The sequence below is a fragment of the Beta vulgaris genome, chromosome 6 (genome assembly GCF_026745355.1).
Source record: "Beta vulgaris subsp. vulgaris cultivar EL10 chromosome 6, EL10.2, whole genome shotgun sequence".
Taxonomy (NCBI): domain Eukaryota; kingdom Viridiplantae; phylum Streptophyta; class Magnoliopsida; order Caryophyllales; family Amaranthaceae; genus Beta; species Beta vulgaris.
The window spans coordinates 12983184-13008948 of NC_079207.1; the positions used below are offsets into that span (position 1 = coordinate 12983184).

Consider the following 25765-nt stretch of genomic DNA (forward strand, 5'->3'; position numbering starts at 1 on the left):
TAATACTAATTATGATTAAATGGGTTCAACGGGTAATTCGCTTATCAAATAGGCGGGTCAGGGTTGAGTATTTCAACCTGTTTATTAAATGTGTAGTAAACCCGAAAGCAAATCCAACCAAACTTGAACTGATTGCCAGCCCAATGCTTGCTGGTTGCCTGCTCTTTTTATGTTTATACTATTTCATTACATATTTATATAAATATAGATACACCATGATTTCAAGGGACGTATTATATAATTTTAAATATATATTGTCATATCAAGAGTTATTAGCAAAAAGGGTTTGAAAAACATTAATAGCTGATAAAGAACGTGAAAACTCAAATGTTACCACAAATGTATAGTACAAAGACGTGGTTCAAAATGTTTTTAAAATACTCTTATTATTATTGTCATTTAATAATTCATTTGTGATGTTCATTCACTTCGTTGAGATAAAAGGATTTTTTCGTGTTTCCTCTTCAATAAACATGTAAACTTGCAGTGTTTTACCATGTATAATATAATATATACACATTCTTATTTGATATAAAAATTAAATCAAAAAAATAAACTTCCCGTGCATTTTTGCACGGGTGGAAAACTAGTTAGAAATATTTCAAAAATGGAAAATCACCATGACTACACAATTCATCTTCTTCCTCAAGCTTTCTCTCCTTGTTTCCTAAGACATTCTAGAACACCTTAATCCCCAAGTTTCTTCAACATTAAGTGTCTATTAGTTTTATGAAGTTTAATTCCTAAAATTTACTATAAATAGTATGCTAATTTCACTATTCATCTCCATCCAAAAATCAGAAAGTTTCAAACACCAATTACCCACAACTCCGGCCACCACCACCCGTCTGCCCCTTCCCCTCTGTCGCCCAGACCCCGCCTGCACCTTCGCCGACCAACCACTAACACCACCGCCTTCTCCTCCATCCCCTGTGCTACCCCATTACACTCTTTCACAATTTTTTTTGGATAAGAACCATATACTTTTTCACTTCTCAACAATAAAAATGCTAGTATTGTTAATTTTTATAATTGTAAAAATTAACAATACTAGCATTTTCAATCTTATGGTTAATTAAATATCTTGTGCGTTAACAATACTAGCATTTTTCCTAAATTCTTGTGCATTTCATTATTTTAATTAAATATCAGAAAGTTAGTGGAAGTTAGTGGGTCATGTTAATAGAAAAGTACTTTGAGTGAGTAAACTGCAATTTTTTAAAGTTGCGTGAGCAAACTGCAACTTTATGCAAAGTTTAGTACCCTTTATTATACCTAACTCTAGTTTTTTGAGATAAATTGTTTCACTTATTTTATAACGGATAAAGTATTATTTTTCGCTTGCTATATCTCTATTATATAAGGGAAGGGGGGAGCAATGGTGTCCTCTTTTGAAATGCCAATTTTGCCCCCCCTTCTCTTTCTAAATCACAAAATAGTGTGTATATTTTTGACTTTGCTAAATTTAAGAGCTACCTATATTTGGCAAACTGTATTCCTCCTCTTTTTTTTCCTCAAAAAGATTACCATATCCAGTTCCTAGCCAGTCAAGAAAAAAATATTTCGTGCTATATCATACAAGTTGCGCGGATTCGTTTATGGGCTTATAACTACACAATGCTATGATCTAATAAATTTTTTATAACTCAGAAGAGAAGCTCCAAACAAAAGAGGGAAAAAACTAAAATAAATTTAAAACGCTAATAACTTAATAGGTCATGATTAGATTAACAATATTCGCGCATTTCCAGAATATTATTATGTTCGCAATGACATTTTCTGAAATTTTCAATGATATATAATTTTTTTTAAAAGGTTCAAATTTTGACTCTTATGCCGAAAAAAATCGAGTTTCTATTTCGAAAAAAAATTCAAGCACGCATCGCGTGCAAAAAGTTCTAGTTTTCTATAAGTGTCAACCATGAGTACTCATGAGTCATGACCCACATACAAGCATGTATAATTTTCAAAACTTTTCTAGTACAACAGTTGTATCACTTGAATTTACAACACCCTGACATAGGAAAATAGGGGCTTTTTTTTAGGGAGGGGATTTATTAGGGAATTTATTAAAAGGATGAATTGGTTTTATTTAATTTTGATTGGTTTGAGAATTTGCGTTGCGCTGCATGCCTGCATTATGTGGTTAGTGGAGATGTATGCGTCATTGGTATTAATTGCATCTTTTTTTCTCCAAAAATACTTAGCAACTTATGTCAAAATTTAGTGGTTTACATGTTTACAATGATTATATCATTCCGTGTGCATCTTGGGCGTAATATGTTACACCATATACCCAGGGCCGTCTCGTACGATTTAGGGGCCCTGTTCTATATCAAATTATGAAGTCTCAAAGGGTAATAAAGAACATCATCATATAAATATCAAAAATAAAATTTCATAATACAAGTTTTTTTTCAAAACAAAATTCTATATTTATACAAATTCTACTTGAAAATTGTAACCATATTAGGATTATTTGAAGAAAAATCATCAACTAACAAAAAAGTATCATCTAAAATATAGAATAAGCAACACATAGAACATAAGATTACTGGTAAAGTCGTAATAGCTTTGATAAAATATTAAAAGAAGAATATAATTTTACCTGTCTATCAATAATCCAACATTTTAGAATTTCTTTTTCTTATATAAAATTAGAAAGCATCCAAGAATACCCATCAAGAATTACCCACAAAAATAATACTTTTGTTCCAACCCATAGTTCAAGAAACTTAAAACACATTGAACTATGGGTATACAGTAACTAAGTAGTTGACGTTTTCAGAAGAAGGGGCAACAAATACATACTCATAAAGGAAAAACAAATATAGAGTTAATATTAAAAAAAAACTGTACTAAATAAAGTCCAAATTAATGGCGGAAACGGCATCGTTTTTGATGTGGGAAGGAGCAGGATTATCACGAAAACCTTCAGCAAAATTCATTGCATTGCAATGTTGTGAAAGATGAGAAATCAAAGTTGTTGAATTAGAGAAGGTGTTGGTGATAACTTTTCCTCCATTTTAAAATTTATCGGGTTTTAATGTTGTGGGTTCAGATTTTCCAAATCAAAACTTATCTATATTATGGATGAATTACCTCTTTTTATAATCTGAAAAATCATACAAGGAATATGAAGATTAAATTGAACTCAAAAACACCTTTTTTTTTTTTTTAATTTCTCTTTGGAAATTGAGGATTAGAGCTGTAAATTGTAATGAAAATTGGGAAGAGTGAATTTTTTTGGGAGGCTGAGAACAATGAAGGAGGAGAGGAGGAGTTAAGTTTTGGAAATTGGAAGGGATAGAAAAGTAGCGGGCATCGTGAAAGTAACTTAGTTTTTTTTTTTTTTTTTTTTTTTTTTATAGTTTGGACAAAACAATATACAATTGGGCCCTTAAATTTTGGGGCCCTGTGCAGTTGCTCACACTGCACAGGGCCTTAGCCGGGCCTGCATATACCTTATTATATAACATGTATAATGATATAGACTTCAACAAAAATGACATAAACTATACAAATAATGACATGAATTTCTATTCTCAAGTTATTTTGTCATTTATTTCATGTCATTTGAGTTTCTTTAACAGAACAAGCGGTAATTTGTGAATTGTTACACTATATTCATGTTTATTCTCTCACCTTTTAATTTACTTATTTCACAAAAATTGATGTTGATCTCGATAAGTGAGATTAATGGCTAATAATGAGTAAAATTTAGCAGGTAAACATTACACACAATCAATTGATTACACGATGTCCTAGTTGCAAGACAAAGTTTGGCAATTTCTCATAGAATATCAAATAAGAGTGGGATCGGAATATATTGTATGATTGTAAATTCTAGTAGCAAGTCAAAGTCTTAATAGATTGTTATATACTTTCCCCATATTATTCTCTATATAGTAAGTCGTTGATATTCTTTTTTTTATAGCAAAAGCAAGTCATTTAGAAATTAAAGTTAACGTATAGTTGAAGTTATATAACTTTATCTTTATTATCATTTTTGACTCACTATTATATTATGTTCTTTTAGTTGGAGAAAATTATTACTAAGGGGAAGATAGATGATGAACCCCGAAGCATTAAGGTAATATCACTTGAAAGTATATCAATAATTACTAATAACCTGGAGTTGGCTTAGGGGTGGTTAGAATTGTACCTCTCAACCTTAAGATTGAGGTGTAATTCTCACTATGTTACTTTGAGGATAGGGATTTTCCTTATCATCTCCCCACTTTCAGAATGTCTAGCTCACTAACTCGAGCCGAAATGACATGTGTGGAATTCCAATCCGGTATGGCAATTCATCACAAAAAGAAATTATCAATAATAATACTAATTAAAATATATTCATCAATTTAATATATCCACAATCACATTAAATGTATGGCTCAACCACATGTTATTGCCAAGATGGAAGCAGTTTCGCGTGGTGTAATAATTTCATTGAAGACACCTTTAAATATATAGTACTAGCCTTCATATGCACGTGATGCGTGCGTTAATTTTAAAATTTGTTATTCTATAGATACTCCATTCGTACTTTATTTATGATTAAACTTAAATGTGAAAAATTCAACAGTTAGATGAATTTAGATATATTAATTCGCTAATGTAAAAAATAAAAAAGGTTGTGAGTGATTGTTAACATTAATTGTTTGTGAATGAATATTGAACAGAAAGAACAAAAATAATGAGTTGGTTTAATTAAATTAAAGAGTATCAAAGGTAGTGAATGTTCAGACTTTTCATGTGCACGTTATGTATGCCATCTTTTTTTATAAGGTATAAATATTTTGTTCATTTAATTTGATGCATATACCATTTTAAACTTGTTTTAAATGGCAAGTTGGAATGAGAATTTTTAAATGATTTGCTTTTGTATTTTTTTTCATTCCATTAATTAGATCATTAAGGGTATTTTAGTCGCTTCAAAAGAGGACACCACACCTCCTCCCTTGACTTATATAATAGAGATAGATACATTATTATTTAATTAATGTAAGTTGAAGTCCCCTGCAAGTAGGAAAATTGGTGGATCATGTTTGTAAGAGATGAAAGTAGATTTTAGGACTTTTGAAACTGAAGATAAGACCAATACCATTAGGTTATCACTTGTGCTCGTACTATAGATGCAATTTGTGGTCTCTATTAAAGTACGTGCTTGTTTCATTGATTATATGTCACAAGTGGATATAGTACGATTGAGTTTAATATCAGGATATGCCAATAGAGGATAACCAACTAAAACTTACATTGACTGTTATGCTATCCATATGACCATAACACAAGTAGAATTTGGTCTTCGTCAAGTCAATACATACTATACTTTGTATTATGAAGTGGGGTGGGGGGAACCTTGTGAGTTGTGACAATCACTCAATCAGAAAATGTAGAGTACCAAACTACCAACTATCAGAAATCAGAATGCATGCACAATTGACACTTTCATCGTAGTATCTTGTAAACTTCTTCATTTAGTTCGCCAGAGTTAGTTCTAATTCCAATATCCAACCTACATGCTAATGTATTTTCAAATTTTTTCATTTAATAATGTCAGAGGGAGTATTAATTTTTGTTATGCGTTGAACTTGAAATTAATTTCATGAATACAGTCCACGCAGGACAGCAGGCGAGATTTTTTTTTTAAGTTTCCACAAAGCAAACCGCTACTTAGAGTAGTAGTTAACTTTAAGTTAAGTCGCTACCGATGGTAGTGGTGTACGAGGTAAAATCGCTACTTGGTATAGCAGTTTACACTATAAATCGCCATTGAAGGACACAAAGAGAAGGCGCACCATACAGCTCAGGCTTGCAGTGCTCGGCTGCTCGCCACATGCGCAGGACTCACAGCGCCTGTGTGGCATGCATTCTCTTGAGTTGGTTATGTTCAGCGATGAACCGCTACTCTGGGTGGTGGTTTATATGTCTTATAGCTTGTCTTAGGGACACAATACAACCGGTGAAATATTATTGGTATTAACCGCTACTTGGAGTAGCAGTTTTTTAAAAAAAACTAAAATTATGACGTGCTTTCCTATGTGGACGGTATCTAAGGAAATAATTTCGCGTTTAGCGCATAGGAGGAATTAATACTACCTTTGATATTATTTATGGAAAATATTCATGTATTTTCACACGCACGCATCCTTATTTTCGTGGATTGTTTGTAGGGTTGCTCTTGATCTTTAAACATTGTGGACTTCCACCATAGTTTACATAAATTTAGGGTTGACTATGAAGTCTGGTCCGCGAAGGGCTTTTAGTTAATGACTGACCAAGACCCAAGTAGTGTCCATGTATGTGTGATTATATATATATATATATATTAATATTATTAATAATATATATATATATTATATATATTATATATTATATATATAGAAGTGAGTTCATATGAGAATGCATACTTATATGAGAAATGAGAATGAATTTTACACGCTATAACTTATGAATAAGTGATATAACTCTAATGAAAAAGCGATGTAACTCCAAAAACAAAATACTTGAAAAAAAATTCAAAATTTTTTTTTTTTTTGAATTTAAATTTTTTAGAGGGATATAACTCTAATGAATAAGTGTTGTAACTTTAAACCAATCGTGTGGTTGAGATTCATTCTCATTTCTCATGTAAGGAGCATTCTCATGTGATTTTGACCCTATATTATATATTATATATATATATATATATATATATATATATATATATATATAAGAAAGGTTTTAGGAGAGAATTTATGTGGAGTTTTATTTGATCAGTAACGTTTAAACCCGACTAGATTACATATATAATCCAAACTTTTAACATTTTCGGGACAAATTTTTCTGTTTGATATCAGAAATAACTTCGAATTTAACAATACAGATTTTAGACATATTCTCTATATTTTAACTTTGATTTGATATAAAACAATTGTTGGTTTGGGAATTGGATATACCATATTCGTTATGGGTATAAACAACATTACTAATTAAGGTTTGTCAAGGATATCTTGACCTAGTGATTAAGATTAAGATTAAGATTGAGGTGTTGTAAACGATAGGTCACATGCTGCATCTCCCCTCCCCTTTTTGCACTGTCTTTATGGCTCATATGGATTAAAAAAAAGCCAAGAATTTAGTACTTGGGCAATCGATATGAGCGGTTCTCTAGTTCAGTAAGTGTTGTGTTGTAGCCTTTCATTAAGCCCACATTAAATTTTCAGTTTATTTTCTTGCTTTTAGTTCTTTAGATTTATAACAAAAGGAAAATTTTCCAACAAAATATTTACTACTTGATTATGTCGAACCTTTAGTTTTAAATCCCAAAGAGTTTCTCTCCCTTGAATGTACTCCCTCCATTTAATATTCTTACTTTGACCAATTTCTCTTACAGAAAGATTTCAAATAGGAAAAAACAAAAGAAAATGAAAGGAATAAGTCTGACCAACTGAATATAAGAAATCAACATAAGATTAACTATGGCTTAACAGAGGAGTATGATACAAAACAAATAGAAAGTTCAATAGTACAACTCGAAAAAGAATAAAACTTTGGGATTACAACATACAAACATGTTAAAACATAGGGATATCATGTAGAAAGACTCTTTGTTAGTGTGAGAGAGCGACTAAGCGCACTCATATTAGTTCGTGGGTGTTTATTGTATTGAGATTTTATATTATTTAGGGGTTACTTTAAGTGGCGAATGGCTTTTATTTAATTGAATCACCCCTTTCCTTTTTCTTCATAAAAAAGGTACAATGATGTAGACATGATTCAATCTCGAGTCATGAATGTCACTTTCACGAGACTTTACCAACTAAACTAGATAACATCCACGCCTTATGACATTACTTGTCTTAAACTTTAAACGATAATCCTTATCACCAAGGGCATCTTGTATGCGTGTAACTTTGTGGGTGCATTTTGAAAGTTAAGGATGAATGTCATATTAGTGTTACTAAACTCAGGCTATCTCTTTGTTTAGGTGATTTGGTATGAATTTATCAAGATAATCTAGTCTGAATTTTAATGCTATGATCTTGTAACTTTGTGAATACTCTATTTTGATACTACTTTGAGTTGACTTTGGTACCAAACTTTTTTATCTTTTCGTGTGAGATGACAATTTGACATCTCACTATGAGACGCATATAACACCTCTGATGGAGAAAGTGGTTGGGGTTCTTAAAGGAGGAAGAAGCGAGAGAGGGACCGCAATGTTTTGCTCTCGAGTGACTTTTTTAGCTCAAAGGTGGTGAGATAAAATCTATACTATTATTATTATTAACACGTGTAAAGGAAACATTAAATGTCTAGAACCCGTTATGTGTATGCTCACAAGACATGTTAAACCTCTTTATTCTTTATAGATCAACACTTTTCTTTTTACATTTTGGATTCTCTTATTAAAAAGAGAAAATGTCAAAGTTTGTACATCAAGTAGCACTTTTTTAAGTAAAATGTTATTGATATTAAGTGGTAAAGTCAAATATTAAGTTGTGTTTTTTTCTTTTGTAAAAAATATATATAAAAAAAGGAAAATTACAACCTTTTTTAATTAGGAAATTAAAGATAATTGATCCAATGACCAATCATGGCTAGGCTACTACCTTACAGGGTACACCAGTTCAAAGGCTGGATATAAGGCTAAACGGCCCAAAAGAAAATGTCCCAACATATTGTTGGGATGAGAATTTGAACCCTGTGTAATGCCCTAGAATTCGAGCTATTACTCCAATGAGCTACCACCTCTCTCTCAAGAAAATTACAACTTAATATAACAAATATATATGACTTAATATATGTAACTGTTCTTTAGAAAAATGTCACTTGATGTACTTCCTCTGTAACAAAATATGCATGTCACACTTTGAAAATTACACTATTCACCTACTACATTTGACCATGTATTTTTTGATTATTTTAGATAAATTCAACTATTATTATATGGCATGTTGTTGGATTCGTCTAAATGTATACTTTATAATAGGATTTTTTTAACTCGAATAATACAAACTTTGGGCCGTTCTCTCGCAATAATAATACAAACTTTTGATTATTTTTTAATAATACAAACTTTAGGCCAAAATTCCTCCAGTAAGTCAAGTTGACCTTTAACCTGTAAAACAGGTAGATTCTTTTTTAAACTCTAAAATCTCTTCCTCCTTCCCCTAGCCAACCAACTGAAAATGTGAAACCCCACTCCCACCCCCTCCCCCCACCTCCACGGCTCCACCCCCACGGATGAAACCACCATCACCACCCCCTTCACCACCACGAAACCGCCTCAAACTCACCACCCACGAAACCGCCTCAAACTCACCACCCACGAAACCGCCTCAAACGCCCCCACCACGAACGCCTTAAACTCACCACCACGAAACCACTTCCCCAGACGACGTAACTGTGCGAAATCGCCGACAACGACGACGTATCCTCCTCCAATTCGCCGATAATATCAAAATGACCGCCATTTTCGAAGATCGTACTGATTTCGCACGGTGATGGTGAGTTAGGGTTTGATTCCTTCCGCTTCGATTTGCGTCTGCGACGATTCGACTTGTTGTTGTGCGGGAGAGGATCTGAGTTCGAGCGATCGAGAATGGCGTCGGAGTTGACTGGAGATGTTGAAGATATCATGAAGGTGATGGTCGTCGGAGGGGTGCGGTGTGGTTTCGCGGTGGGGGAGGGGCCAGAAATGGGGGTTGGTTGTCGAAGAGGTGCGGTGTGGTTTAGGGTGGGGGAGGGGCCACAAGTGGTCGTCGGAGGGGTGCGATGTGGTTTCGGGGTGGGGGAGGAGCCAGAGTGGGGGTTGGTCGTCGGAGGGATGCGGTGTGCAGGCAGGGAGGGGCTGGGGACAGGGCCTGGGTTGGGGGTGGGTGTGGGTGGGGGTGGGGTGGGGTGGGATGGAGTAGTGAGAAAGAGAATGAAGGGGGGAGTAGGAGAAGAAAGAAAAAAAAAAGAAAATTTTTGTTTTTTTTCCTAAATTTAAAAAATCAGCCAATCAAATAAAGACACTTGTCCTAGAGGTGCCACGTTAGCTTGGTTACCTCCTACAACAAGTTACCAACCGGTATTAACATACTGGAGGAATTTTGGCCTAAAGTTTGTATTATTGCGAGAGAACGGTCCAAAGTTTGTATTATTACAGTTAAAAAATCCCTTTACAATATTAGCTTCTTGTAATTTTTATTAATAAGAATTAAAGTTATTAATGGTCAAAGTACTGCATCGACAAGCGTAAAAGTTAAAGTGTAACATCTATTTTGTCACTAGGATGTACTAATGGTTGTTTGATATACATGGAAAATCAACATTCCCATGAAATTGCAATTCATAAGTAATAAATTAATTAATCAAATCTATAGGAAATTTGTTAAATTATTTGGTTGACAATGGGGATTAAATTCCCATGAGAATTTCTACTCACCTAGAAGAACGAGTAAGTAATTTTTTCCATTTTGTGGGAACTCAAAATTCCAAGAAAATTTCGAATTCCTTCGCCTTGCTATTTTATTGTCAATTATACAACTCACCAAATTTTAAATTTCCAAAAATCTCTATTTTTTATGTTTTCTCGTATCAACCAAACCACAAAATTTATATATCTCGGTGACGAATAGGCACCCCTACTCTTTTTACAGAGGGGATAACTCGATGATACTCGATCCTTGAACTTGAGTGTTTGAGAGTTGAGACTTTGAGAATGAGCTCAAAACACGTTGGCTAACATTACAACACATTATACTGTTATACATTCATATCCGTTAGTTAGCTGTTACTGGTGTGAAGTACTATCAACCCCACAATTACTCTTCAATTACAGCGATCCTTGTACGCCTGTGAACAGCCAATGTTAACGTTATCACCTAGCTACGCTTCTCCATTACCTTTGAAACTCTCGAAAAAGTCTAAATTTAGGACCCATTTTCATGTTTGCGCAAATGGGTTTCCTTCATTTCTACCCAAAGAAATCGACAACATCAAAGATAAATTTGCCAGGAATTTGGCTCAAAGAATTCAGAGGTTGCCCGTTCAGGTGCTTCTACTTAACCCATGTTTCTTTGCTTTCTTTTGGGTTGCTTTTAATTGCATTTTGCAGATGGTTATTGTTTTGAAGTTTCACTAATATGCTGTTTTCATGAATAATTATGATTTATGAGCATGAGTTTTAACCATAATATGATGGTATGAAGTATATATTCAAGGTTTGTGATTGATTTGTTTAGTTGTGTGGAGATGGTTAGGCATGAAAAGGAGTAATAAGGCGTAGCTTGTGACTTGAAGAATCATAGGAGAGGAGGAATAAACAAGAGTTATACTGTTATTGCAATGGCTGCGTGCCGGTGTGTACTTGTGCACGCCTGTCTGAACATTTTTGCCTAGACTGCAAGCCGTGTTGGTCTGCCTGTATAGTTTTTTTAAGCATCAATTCGGATATTAGAGAGTTTCTAGAACTTCTTGAATAAGAATGCGAGTGTTGATTGAATGTAACATATAGAGAGATTTTGAGAGTTTTGTATCATCATCTCATTGACGGTCATAGTCCTAGCGCATACGTCAATCTTACTGTCTCTTGTATTGTTATTTCTGGTCTGTTTTGAGTACTTGCACATTATTGTTCTTATTTGATCGTGCAATGTTAGAGCGTCAAGTTTTGACAATTGCTATCAAAGCTAGGCTGAATTGCTAGCTAGATTGCATTTACAAACATAAGGGAAGACAGGATGGTGAGGGCAGATCGTTTTGATGTTAAAGATTTTGATTTTTGGAAGATGTAGTTTGAGAATTGTCTGTATCAAATGGTGAAGATTTTAGTTCTTAGATTTTACCTCTTGATTGAATCATTGAAAGAGAGCCTCGAGATCAAGGAAGAAGAGTAGGAAGCTCTGGATAGACAAGCCATCTGTATTGTCCAGGTGACATTGGCAAAAAAGTTTAGTTATTGATATCAGGCACGAGAAAACAACAATGGACTTGGTTTCAATCCTATCAAACATATACAAGAAACCTTTTGTTGCGTACACTGTACAGGATATCAATTTGTTTGATGTTGAGATGTCTGATGGTAATCTGCTGAAAATATTACTGAACATAACATGATTATTAGGCAATTGACTTCTGTTCAGATGAAATTCAATGATTGTGTGAGTCTAGATTTTGTTGTCATCTCCGCAGAAAGCATGGGATTGTTTGTTGCTGTTATTAGTAATTAGGCATAGAAGGGGAAACTAAACTTTGATGATGTTAGGAATTTGATATTGATTGAAAACATGGGATAGTTCTGTACTCAGTGTAAGGAATTTGATAAATCATTTGGAGTCCTTACAATTGCAAGGTAGGAGAAGAAAGCAACAATGAAGATTAACCAAGATCCTGAGACATCAAGAAACAAAGTTAATATTAGAACGGGTGGATGAGTCGAGATTGAGTGTTGAGATTGTAAAGAGAAGGGCCATTAATGTCAGCATTCTAAGAAGAAGAACATAGATAAGGATAGTGATTCTTGGGGGACTTATGCTTCGCAATATGTTTGTGATGATTCTTCTAGCACAGTCGTGAGTCTTGAATGCTTGTTCTTGTTTCATCATTGTATTAACTTGATAAGGCTGATGACAAAGAAGTGTTTGAGGGTTGTTTCATGAAAGTAGTCAAAAATTTTGTGGTTTTGGCTTGTGAAGTAAGAAGGGATGCGCTGTGTACGACTAACACATTGAAGGTAGAGGTGAAAGAAACAAGAGGTAGTGAACTAGTTATTAACAATGGATAATGTTTGGTCTCGACTCTATACTATGTGGCTTAGGAAGAAATTGTGGTGGTGAAATCGGTGTCTCTAAGGCGAGTATGGACTGAAAGTAAACAAAGTGAAGGAAGCACACGAGGGTTTTGTGGGAAAATTTTGAGCCTGGTAGTGCAGAGTTAAGGTAATTCTGGTTTTAGCACAGTGTCAACGTCCCTTTATGTGTGTGTTAATAGGAATAGTGATGCAGTAGGTGGGTCGGTGAGTATAATGGTGGTGATATGTATTAGTTACCGTGGTTATAATAAAGGCCAACTTGCCCCTTTTTTTCTAGACTAGATTTTAGTCCAAGTTCCGCTGATATTACATGAGCTTAACATCCTGGTCAAGTGTCTGTATGACTAGAATGAAACTTCCTTGTGTCTCCAATATGGAACAAAATCAAGATCACAATGATAGAGGAAGAGTCCAAATTGTGGCCTTTACTAGGGTTATGACAATAGTTACATCCACCATGAGTGTATCTACAAGCTGAAAACTTTAAATGTATTTTCCTGCTCATGATTTAGTATGGAATGAGAAATTTCATAGTTTAGTACCTGATACTTTTTCTGTTTAGTTATCTCATAGCACTTTATTTACTTGTGAAAGGAAGGGTAAATGTAAGGTCATTGAAAGCCCTATACCTGGCTTTCAGAACAGGTACACAATTTTATTTCATCAACTGATCTTGACCATTCTTAGTTAAGTAGTCTGACGTTGAAATTTAAATAGAAAGGCTCTCTTATGTTAAGGTAGGAGGGATTTTTGCTATTGGTTGGTCATTGTTGTAATTGCCTTGAAAGTTCTACTGTTATATATTCTATCTCTGTTAAGATCCTTAGATTGAATATTGTCTTTGATAGTTTCATCAGCTCACCAGATGACAGGATCACTTACGTATCCCAAAGTGACGTGCATCAAGTAGTTTTTATAAGACTAACTTATGCCATGTTGTTTCAGCTGACATCCTCAGGGACGTCTATCATGAGTAGTTGTGTAAGACCAATGGTGCAAGGAAATACTGATCCAATTGTTCTTCTGCATGGATTTGATAGGTAATCATAATTAACATATTGTTGGTGTGGAAGCAAATGTTCGTAGCTTTTCCAAAGTTCATTGCATTCATTTATTCAGTTCTTGTTTAGAATGGAGATACACATACCCATTACTTGAGGAGGCTGGCTTGGAGAGCTGGGCCATTGACATTCTTGGTTGGGGATTTTCTGATTTAGGTGTGCTATTGTTTTGGTCTTTCTTGTTCCTTTTCTACATTTTTCGCCCTGTTTCTCCTTTGACTATATTTCCTTTCTTTTTTTCAACTGTACTTTTGTGTATCAGAAGGGCTTCAACAGTGTGATGCGGCATCCAAGCGCAATCATTTGTACCAGGTAGGACCCTCTTTATCCTATAATTGTTGTTAAGAATTGAACAATGTTGCCAACTGTCTCAATTATTTTAGTCACTCAGCTTCAAAGAACTATACCATACACTATTTTAGGTATAATCAACAGAATAATTGGTTTCCGCATGATTTTCCTCCCATTTAGGGGCCACTTTCAAGCTGTCATGATGTACCATCCAATCTAAGGTCTTCTTGTCACTTGCCTGTCACAGTTCTGGAAATCTTACATCAAAAGGCCGATGATACTTGTTGGACCAAGTCTTGGAGCTGTTGTTGCAATTGACCTTGCAGTTAATCATCCAGAAGCAGTAAGTAGTTCTATGCTTATACAGATATACGCCTTCATTGCTTAGAGCCAATTTGCTTATAAAGCATAGACATATAAGTGGCTACAATTAGAAAGATGAACAAGCTTCATTCAATTTTTTTCTTCCGATATATCAGGTCAGCAAATTGATTTTGATTGATGCAAGTGTATATTCAGAAGGTACAGGGGAGATGGCCAAACTGCCTCGTCTATTTGCTTATGCTGGTGTGAGTGCTAGTCCTGACTCCTGAGATATACCCCCCTCTTCATATTATATAACTTATCCTTTTATCCCCCCACCCTACCCTCGTCTATTTGCTTATGCTGGTTTGAGTGATAGTCTAATATATTTTGCTTGATTAGGTTGCTTTGTTGAAAAGTGTGCCCCTACGACTATACGTGAATCTTATAGCCTTCAATGATGTATCCTTCAATACAAGCTTGGACTGGATGAAAGTAAGAATCCTCTTTCACACAGTTTGAAATCTTTAGATTGAAGTAATGACCCTGGATTAGAAGTAAGTTTTGTATAATTATGTGGACCTACAGATTGGTCGATTGCATTGTCTATATCCTTGGTGGGAGGATGCAGCTGTTAATTTCATGACAAGTGGAGGTTACAATGTTGTTCCCCTAATAAACCAGGTAAATGGAAATTGCTTTTGGATCGCAGGTATCTGAGAACTTCTCTGGGTTAGTTGAGTTCCATTGTTCAATGCTCTTTGGAAAGTTGTTTGGGATTTCTATTTGCCTCTTGTTACATTTCTATTTGGACTTGCTAACTTTGAATTTGACACAAGTAATAGCCAACATACGACTGTAAAGAGTGTATTTTCTGTAGGATAAACATTGTCATCATCAAGGTGTCTTAGTCTCTAGAACATGAGTAATCAAACAATAATTTTGGAGGAATCGTTCCCATGAAGTTAAGAGGTGTTTTGAAACTGGTGGGATGTAATTATGTAGTGGAGTAAATTTTAAGCTTACATCTAAGATTGCTCTTCTACATGATATATCTGAAATTAGAAGTGAACTAAAACTTTGAATTAATTCATTTTAGACAGGATTGATAATTTTCTGATGTAATCTTGCGTCATATATGTTGCGTAGTAATCATGCTAGTTACGTTAATCATCAGTTAGTAAGGAACCAACCTCTTCATTTTTCCTCGTTTAACTTTGCTTGTGAGAAACCAAACAAAGACAAACTAATTTTACATTCATGTTTTCGGTTGGAAGATGATTTCATGCCTCATGGAATTGTGGAAAAGCAATTTCTATTCCAAGTTTCCAACCAAACGAAGTCTTACTGTTATTTTATATTATCAACGAAATATGAGCTTGAAACTTATCTCCCTAAGATATTATCTCTGCTTACACACGCTTTGACAGGTAAAGCAACAAACACTAATTATATGGGGCGAGGATGACCAGATCATCAGCTACAAGCTCGCATTTGTAAGCATTTCTTGAATCTTGATATCTGAAGTATTAGTTGCAGTAGAAGTCAGATTCGTCATAAGTGAGACTGTTCTTTTTTTGTTACAATATCAAGGATCAATCAAAGAAGACATATGACACTAATTCTTTTTCTCTTAGAACTTCAGAAGAGATAGTAGTATATTTATTATTGAATGAAATCTCTTCATTGAGAATTACAATCTGTAGCTCACAACTTTTCTGAATGAATGTTTATTCATAATACATTCTGTATTTATACTAACAGAAAGTAGAGGGAGAGATACATTTAACAGAAAGTAGAGAGAGAGCTAACAGAATTCTAACTAACTTGCTGAGCTGGACAAGTTTGTTATACCAAGAGTTGGAGCTGCATCAGGTAGCTTGGATTCTTGATGATCTGAGATGCTATATTTAACATTTTTATACTTGGAAATTGTCTTGAGATGATTTATATTTAGATTCTATTACATAAATTTCAAACAATATCCTCATTCAATTGATTCTTGTTCAACTACTTGAACTTCTACTATGCCTTTGGCCTTCGGGTTTTATCGTCGCACCATAATATGAATTAAATTGTTGATTGTTTTATCTTAAGCTATGTAACCAAATTTGATTATAATACTGAAACTTTTCGTGAAAACTTTGCAGAAGTTGCACAGCGAGCTGCAGGGTGCAACTTTGCGTCAAATACCAGATTGTGGCCATATTCCACATGTAGAAAAACCCACTTCTGTTGCTGACTTGATCATTAGATTTGTCCAATGAAACTGTGCTCAAGCTTTTGTGTGTAGCTTTATTGCAAAGCTTTTGATTTTCTCAAATTCTGAAGTAAATGTTCATATTTTTGAGTTGCACCTTTGATTAATTTTTTGGTAATTTCTGACCTTCCCCTCCTTTTGTTAAAAACTACTTAATCAATTATTCCTGATAATTCCAACATATACATAAAGTTAAAGTGTCATCTTATGCTATGGTAACTTTAATAATATGTTAATGTGTAATACTATCTAACTAGTTGGTAAAGTTTTACGGAGGTGATACCTAAGACCTGGATTGAATCTCGTCTATATCATTGTGCTTAGTCGCTCATTCACGCCAAAAAAAGTATGTTAACGGTCGAAAAGTAACCTTTATATACCAAGGTAAATATGGGATTTGGATTATATCATGTACTATTGGGAGGTGTCTAAGCTATGTTATTCCAAGGAGACTTAATTGGTAACTTTGAATAACTTTAAGGATCAATTCTGCTGAAATTTGTGCAATTCTACATGCCTTTTCCATCACTTATGATCATATTCTTCGTCATCCCCATCATTATTTGAACCCAATTATGCAAACACCATTAAATGCTGTTAGAGATGGCCAACAGTGCGGACCAATTCAGCCCAATCCGCCTTTTTGGACATGTGGGCTGAGCCCACGAAAGCCCGATCCAGCCTAGCTCGAACCATGAAATTGGCTGGTGGGTCGTGGGTCAGATTCTTTGAGCCTAACCCACGAAAGCCCACTACTATAACCGTCCAACTTGGTCCTCAAAATCGGCTCAACTCAGCCCATTAACCAGACAGGACCAGCCCAACTCAAGTAATTATCACTAATGTAAAAAAGCCCATCTGATGCGGTCAAAATCGGGCTTACTGATTCGGTTTTGGTTCACATCAGGTGGGCTTGCAGCAAATCTCATTTATTTATTGATCTGGTCCAAAACTGGATCAACAAATTATTTACTGATGCGGTTTTAAGGTAAAATCGGATCAATTAATCACATTTACTGATCCGATTTTACCTTAAAACCACATCAGCTTGTAAGAATTTATGTCCAAAAAAAAGGTGCAGGTCTGCAACCACTTTCATGTCTCACACAATCACGCTTACTTTAAAATAACAATATATATATATATATATATAAAGTTTGTATAGAAAAAAACCTTTTATACATATATATACCATAACAATACATATATACCTGAAAAAATGCATACACAATTCCAGTTCAACAATGAAAACAAACGAAAATTACAAGAAAACGAAAAAAAATGACAAAGGTTTGGAATTTCAGAACTAAAAATGAAAATGAACAAAAAATTACAAAAAAAAACACAAACTAGATCTAACTTAAAAACATAAATTACAGAAAAACTTGAACTAAATTTAACTAAAACATAAATTACAGAAAATGAACGAAAATTACAAAAAAAAAGATCTAACTAAAAAACGTAAATTACAGTAAATGAAAGAAAAAATGAACTACGAACGAAAATTATAAAATAAAATCTAATTAGATATGGAACTACAAGAAGATTTGCAAAATTATAAAAACGAAGAGGAGAAGACGAAATTATAAAAACGAACTAGATTGATGAAGACGGCGAAGGATGAAGGATGAAGGCTCCGTCGAAATTCGCTGCATTCGGCGGCAGGGACCGATGAAGACGAGACATGGAAGACAGCAAAAATGACGGCGAGTTCAGATCTGGAACGTTGGTGGGGTTCTCTTCGATTGTCGTTACGGTTCGTGGTTGGTGCAGTTAGTCTTCAATGTCATTGTGGCTCGTGGTACGTGCGTTGCAAGTGTTTGTCGCTGAGTTGGGAGAAGGGAGGAGGGAGGCAGAAGGAGAGAGGAGGACAGAAGGTTAGAGAAGTGAGAGAAACGGCGTTGATTGGTGTTGATTCTGTTAACTTAAACGTCGTTGTACCTACACGTTTTTAAAAATTCAGGTACCCTTTAATTTTGCATAGAATATACCAAGCACCCTCAAGAATTGATTGGTGCTGATTCTGTTAACTTAAATGACCTGAAATCACTTGAACTCCAACCTAATTCGCCTATATATTAACCTACATTATGCCCAAAATATCCTTTATAATGATATAAATCCATTTTTTTCATGGGGTCAAAGTATTAATAATGACCTAAATACCTTTTTGAAGAATTTGTCTGCTTTTAAAAGACTTTATTGGGCATAATATGAAATATTAGGGGAATTAGGATAGGGGTCAACTGATTTTCGATCATTTAATAATTAATATAATCAACACCAGCAAGTTATTGAAGGTGTTTGGTACATTATATGCAAACGTAAAGGGTACCCGATGAATTTTTGAAACCGTAGGGGTATCTCATGAATTTCGTAAAACTTCAAGAGTTCTCGATGAAAATCCATTTTTTATAATTTTTTCATGAATGCAGTTTGTGTGTTCTTTGCAAGTACAATATTATTGCATTTATATTTTTCAAAAAGTGCATATTGAAAAAGAAAACAAGCATAAAAATTTGGGTGTTGGAAAAGGACGACTAGTTCCGTGTATTCAATTTCAGTATTGACAAATATAATAATATGTGTTTGTGTTATATGTATTCTAAAGAGTATAAATATTAAACTAGCTGTCTAACTCCAACCATTGGGCTCCCACTTCCCAATCTCATGGTCAGGAGTTCGATTCTCATCAACCCTATATTTGGAGTGTTTGTGTGGATTTATGCTTATTGGTATAAATCCCCAATTTCCAATTTATGCTTCTGGATATAAATCCTCACTTTCCCGTCTACCGAAAAAATAAATAGAGTGAGTGATTGACAGTGACACTATCGACTCATCGACTCGTGTGGTACAACAATTCATTCATTTGGTCTTACCAAGCTTTTTCTTCACCCTCAAGTGATTTAGTAGGTCAAATTATCACTTGTGTCGCAAAACCCTGTGCACCACTTCGGTGGAGTTGCAAGACTCTTGTGCCTTTGTATACATCTATCTCTAAATTCTTATACTTCATCCGTTTTATTTTAAATGAAACGTTTTCTTTTTCAGATAACTTAACACGTTTTCTTAATCATTAATATCTTTAGTTGTGCACATATTGATAATATGCATCGACACAAATCTAATAAGACCCCACTTGAATATGTTTTTCTTTATATAATGGTGATAAATCAGAGTCGAAATTAATCAATGAATAGTGTAAATTTCTTTTTGCGAATCCTCAGACCTCAAAGCCTTTTGTGGCGTTGATTCTTGTTTCTAGGCAGCTTTGCCTCAAAGTAACATTGACTTACATAATCTCACTAAAAAATGAGAAAAGAAAACTAAAAGATACTATATCAATAAAGATAATAAAAAAATACGTTAATACAAATCAGAAAAAGAAAAAGGTTTGGTGATCCCCCCATACATGATACGTATATAAATAAACGTATACCCCAATAAGTTGGAGATCATAATAATTCTAATAGAATTTAACCACCACTTTATTTTCTTGATATTTGTTAGTATTCCGTCCATGGAAGGAAATACAGGCAAGAGCATGGAAGAAAACCATGCCATTGTAGTAAGTGCTGAAACTTTACGTGCGAGTCAAACTTTGAGGCGTTATTCATTAGGCTACAGATTTACTCCTCTTGATCAAGAACTCATCCATGGTTATCTTCTTCGCAAAATCAAGGGCTTATCTTTACCCACCAATCTCATGCATGAAGTTGACATTTACCTTCATAATCCTGAATACCTTGCTGGTACGTACTACGTACTACTAATTTTCCTAAGTTTTGATGAAATAAACTTTGCTTTTATTGTTCTTATTCTTGAATTTTTCTGCCATGATTATAATGTTATATCTTGTTTAGTTTCAAGAAACTTTGTTTTTGTTGTTATTATTCTTGAATTTAAACATACGTACTACTATTTTTTCTACTACATACTTTTCCTAAGTTTTAACTTTTAATGAAACTTTGCTTTGTTGATATTATTCTTGAAATTTTCTGCTATGATTATAATTGTTATATTGTTTCTTTTGTAGTATTTAGCATCAATGCAACGATAAGAATGTGTGTTAATTTCTTCTTCGGTTTCAAGAAACTTTGATTTTGTTATGATTTATTCTTGAATTTTTTGCCATCATTATAATTATTATAAGTTCTACTGTACTGTTAATTGTTATCACGTAAAATGGGATCAATCTTTTTTTTTGGGTATTATTGTTTTCTCGAATTTTTTAGTATATACATTAATACAATGATAATCATGTGTTTCAGACTTTCAGTTTCTTCTTTAGTTTCAAGAAAACTATGATAAATACTGTTTTCTTGCTTTGCTTATTCTGAGTCTTTGATTATACTTACACATGATGGGATTCTTTTTTAATTATTAGATGTAGTTGTTCTTTTTCTAAAAACTATATTCTATGATATTCTGGATATATATATACCCATTAGACATACTTCATGTTGACAGATTAATGTAAAATAATTCGTATTTTTAGATTTCTTTGCCTAGTTTGAGCACTGGTTAACCTATTTTCATAGGGTTCTTTTCAATGAATTATTGGGGTATTGGTTTCTGATTGTTTACTACAAGTGTACCCAGTTGATGAATCATGAATGATGTATGTAACATTAGTGGAATTAAAGTTTTCTGCATTACTTGTTTACTACTGATATTTCATAAGTAATCAGTTGAACGTATATAACATTAATTTTTTTGGTGCATTGAATATGTAATATTAATTAATAAGTGGACGACCATCAATTTTGTGTATTATGTAAATCTAATACTCATAGTATATATCTTACTGATAGACTATAATTTATTGCATGTTATAGTAAATTACGAACCACAAGGCGATAAAATATGGTATTTCCTTACACCAAGAGTCAAAAGATACAAAAAGGGGAGCCGTCCAAATAGAAGCGCCGAAGATGGATATTGGAAAGCAACAAGAGTTGAAAAGACTATTAAGACTAATGATGATCAAGAAATTGGATTCAAGAAAACATTGGTTTACTACAGAGGAAATAATGCTTCTGATGGTGTTAAAACTAACTGGATTATGCATGAATTTAGGATCAATGGTCCTTCCCTGTTAGGTCCTTCTCTCAAGTGGAAAAGAGATATGGTACGCTATCATTCTTTTTTTCTTCTTATTCTTTACTATTTTTATCGTTCTAACTCTTTTAATACTTTCTACTATTCGATATATAAATAGTGTATATATTATTAAAGAGTGATGTGGGTATCTAGCTTGTTGAATATTAGGGGAATGTTTTTATGAAGTTCTTTTTATTAAAATTAATATCATGTTTTTCAGATTTTCAAGTAGGTCATATCTAATATAATTTTTTAAAAATTGACTTATTATATGTTTTACTATTTTATACGTATAAAAACAATAGTTAGGGTGTACTCTAACATACTAATAAATTTGAAATTATGCATTAAGAAAGTTAAAAAGTCAAAATTATATAATCTTGTAAAAGTGAAAGAGTATATGTGACTATTAGTCTATTACTTTGTGAATCTCTCACTTTTCTGTTTATGATCGATTTCATTCTAATGTTTTCTTTATGCGGGGTGGTAGCTGTTGGACTATGTCCTATGTAGAATCCAACAAAAAAAACAAAAAACTGAGCCAGTAGAACTTGATGAGGAAGGTAATAACTCGTCTGCTGAAGAGGAAGGAAACAACAGCAACAACGACACCAACGCCAACGCCGACGCCGGCGCCGACGCCGACACCAAAATCGACATCGACCTCAAAAGATGATACCAACGCCAAGATGAGATACTAGCTAAGATAGTGAATAGTGATTAGGTTAGTTATACGATAGAAGTAAGTCTATGCCTTTTTAAGTGGTTTTATTATTAAGTTGATATAAACATACTTTAGTTGACAGTTTAGAAGTAAGCCAACGCCAAATACCTATAATTTCCATGACTTGGAATTGGTGATTGTGATAATCAAATTGCACATACTTGCTTGATGCTTCTTCTTCGTCTTGTACATGTAATTGATTGAATTTATTGGCTAATAATGTGAGTTCTAGTGATATGAAAGAGAATATGATCATGTATGGATTAAAGAGAATTGAATATAGGGTCTGGATTATTGGACTAATGTGTGGGTGGGGGGTTAGGGGGATTTGATGTTCATATAATATTATTGTCAAAGATAAAAAAGGATAGCAGATATGTACGGGATTGTGGGAATCTTCCCTTTATTGTAAAACTCAAAAACTCTATCAACCTTTGTTGACACTTTTGTTGAGTATTGGATTTGCCATATCATACACAAAATTCAATCACTAAACATAATTATGAGGCAATAATTTAAAATTATATTCAAGTTTAGTTTAACCTACTCACTCGAAGATCTCTCTTCAATCTTCTCATTTTATAGCCTGCCTCAACATAAATTGAGACATCGTCAATTAATAACTTAATTGTAGCCAAACTGTACAGTCGATCGATTTGCAAAAACTTTTTGTTCAAACTTTTCCCAAGTGAGTACTCCATCCATATTAATTATCACAACATTATATTTTCCGTATTAGGACAAGGAACCTTGAATACTTTGGTCTCTGCCTGAATTCACTAAAATTCCCTTTATATTTTATGTTTTTATTCTGCCATAACTAATGAAGGCAAAAAAGACATAGAGTTTTTTTTTTAAAAAACAACTTTGATGTAAATGCTAGATTTTTTTCCCTAAAAAGAAAATTACCGCATTTTCTTCGCTGAAGTAGTTTCCAGATTTTCGAAACAAAAGAAACATATACAATATCACAGTGATGTTGCAAACGCATCACGTGCAAAATATACTAATATAAGAAATTGAAGGAAAAAAACAAAGAGTTTATTGTTTAAGAGTTGAGACTTATTAAGGGAAGGGATATGTATAAGAGTGAGAGAGTGGTAAAAGAGGTAATGACATATCCTTATTAATGTTCATATGAAATTTTTATTCAAGTAATCATGAAAATTATGTTTAGACTACTCATAAAGGAATATAAGAAATTGAAGTGATGAGTATTACATCCAGCCCTACTCTAATTGTTTGCTTTATTCTTCTTTAGAGACAAAGTTTCATCTTGATCTTTGACCGCAAGATTATTAACTACAAATAACAAAAGGGTTTTTAGGTTTTTGTAATTTTGTTGTTTTATTAGTGGCCAAGAGGCAATAAAAAAAAACAAAGCTTGACATTGAGGAGCTAGACCATTTGAGACAAGAGGGATTTCTCAAAACTTCATTTGGCCATATGGGAATTTATCATTCCAAACTGAAATTCACCAGCTAAGTTTAAAGATAACCATATCTTGGATTTCGAAGGCAGAGCTGATATTGTTGTTGAAAATCCGCTCATTTCTTTCCTTCCACAAAGTCCAAGAAATGACAAAAAAGCTTGCTAACCAGACCTTTTTGAAGAAAGACCCATAAGAGCTAACATTCCATTGGAGATAAGCTTCTTTTAGAGATTTGGGAGGGGCCCATGAAACACCCCACAGATTTAACCACCAGCTCTAGAAACGCCAGAAACAGGACAACGGAGGAGAATGTTCAGTTGATTCCAGCTAGAGATTGCAGTCTGAGAGTGATGATTCCAAGGCGATGAAGGCGGTGGTAAGTGTTGATTTTTCCAAGAATTGTAGGCACGGTAAAAGTTTCAATTCTTGCCGGCACAAAACCTCGCCAAAGGCCTTTGATGGGTTCAAGGTTGTGAGGGATGGAAGATTTTGTTATTTCCAGGGTGGCAGATTTCACTGTGAAAACTTCGCACTTTAAAATATCCAGATCATGGAGTTGGGGTTTATTTTGGACCAAGGATACATTTTTGAGAGATGAAGAATGGAGGCTTTATCTAATGCGTTCGCACCCGCAAAGGCCTAGACCAGCAAGGGCCCACATCGAATTAAGACTATGCCAAAGCTCATTGTGGCTATAGTGGCATCTGGTCTAAGGAAATCAGAGAAAGCCTTGGAAACGAAAGTTTTAGAAGGCCAAGCCTAATCCATGTGTCGTGCTAAAAAAACGAGCTCATCCCATTTCCAATTTTTTTTCTAGAATTTGAAGGATAGCATGTTTCTTGTGGATGGGTGATTTTGGATTTGTTTGCATATAATGTACATGGGCCTCCAGTAGATGGGTTGGTTATATCAGTTATGTTGGCAGTTTGGGAGAAACCATACTTCTCAAGGATGATTTTGCACCATAAAGCATTGGGCTCCTGAAGAAACCTCCATCGCTATTTCTTCAAGAAGGCTGAATTTCGATGTTGCAAATTTCAATTCCCAAACCTCCAAGAGATTTGGGGGCTTCAATAATGTTCCAAGCAACCAGAGGGATTGATCGCTTTTCAGAATACTAGACCACAGAAACACGCAACAATTTGTTTTATTTTTTCGACAACCACTTTAAGAAAGAGGAAAGATGGACATGAAGTATAGTGGTAAACTCGCAAGGGAAGCTTTAATGAGAGTGATGCGACCCCCAATAAACGGGAGTTTGCTTTTCCAAGAAGCGAGCCTTTTTTATATTTAGAGAAGAATATGGTTCCAGAGGCTAATTCTTGAAGAGTTGCCCCCTATAGGAAGTCCAAGATAGGTGAAAGGAAGTGAACCTATTTTACATAGGAGAAATTGAGCTGTTGTTTTTAGCCAGTTTTCTTCAATGTTATCCCTATGATCTAGCTCTTGTGAAAGTTAACATGTAACCCTGATGCAAGATGAGAGAAATATAAGCACTTTTTTTATGTTCAAAAGGGCTTCTAGGCTTGGTTTGCAAAATATGATCATATCATCTGCGTATTGAAGATGTGAGACTTTAAATCCCCCCCTTTTTTTGTTTCAATGCCTTCCCATAATATCATATCAGTTGCTTAGAAGATAACCAGGCTTAAAGCTTCCACACTAGCCAGAAAAGTTTGAATGGTGAAGTTTGGGAGCCATTTAAGAGCGAGGATAGAGGCAGTGGCTGAGGAGATGCATGATTCGATCCAAGAGATCCAAGTATGGGGGAAAGCCATTTGCTTCATAACCATAACACTAA

The 25765-nt window shown here is 34.2% G+C and overlaps 2 protein-coding genes across 6 annotated transcripts; both read left to right on the forward strand.

Annotated features, from left to right (window-relative positions):
• Nucleotides 1–10623: 10623 nt before the first annotated feature.
• Nucleotides 10624–16809, forward strand: LOC104895794 (alpha/beta hydrolase domain-containing protein VTE7). 5 transcript variants are annotated; one of them, XM_048645888.2, is made up of 11 exons: nt 10624–11029; nt 13733–13827; nt 13907–14004; nt 14114–14160; nt 14387–14482; nt 14619–14708; nt 14845–14937; nt 15031–15126; nt 15873–15938; nt 16207–16317; nt 16593–16809. In XM_048645888.2, exons 1-11 carry the CDS (start codon nt 10844–10846, stop codon nt 16707–16709), a joined length of 1095 nt encoding a protein of 364 aa, XP_048501845.1. In that variant the 5' UTR covers nt 10624–10843; the 3' UTR covers nt 16710–16809. The 5 variants fall into 5 exon arrangements, with proteins under 5 accessions (XP_048501845.1, XP_048501844.1, XP_010680705.2 ...); XM_048645887.2 differs by having other exon boundaries at nt 10625–11029; nt 14111–14160; XM_048645889.2 differs by having other exon boundaries at nt 10887–11029; nt 13918–14004; nt 14111–14160.
• A 3416-nt stretch (nt 16810–20225) lies between these two features.
• LOC130591767 (NAC domain-containing protein 19-like) lies at nt 20226–22484 on the forward strand. Its single transcript, XM_057395674.1, has 3 exons — nt 20226–20457; nt 21544–21836; nt 22299–22484. Exons 1-3 carry the CDS (start codon nt 20226–20228, stop codon nt 22482–22484), a joined length of 711 nt encoding a protein of 236 aa, XP_057251657.1.
• Nucleotides 22485–25765: the final 3281 nt, after the last annotated feature.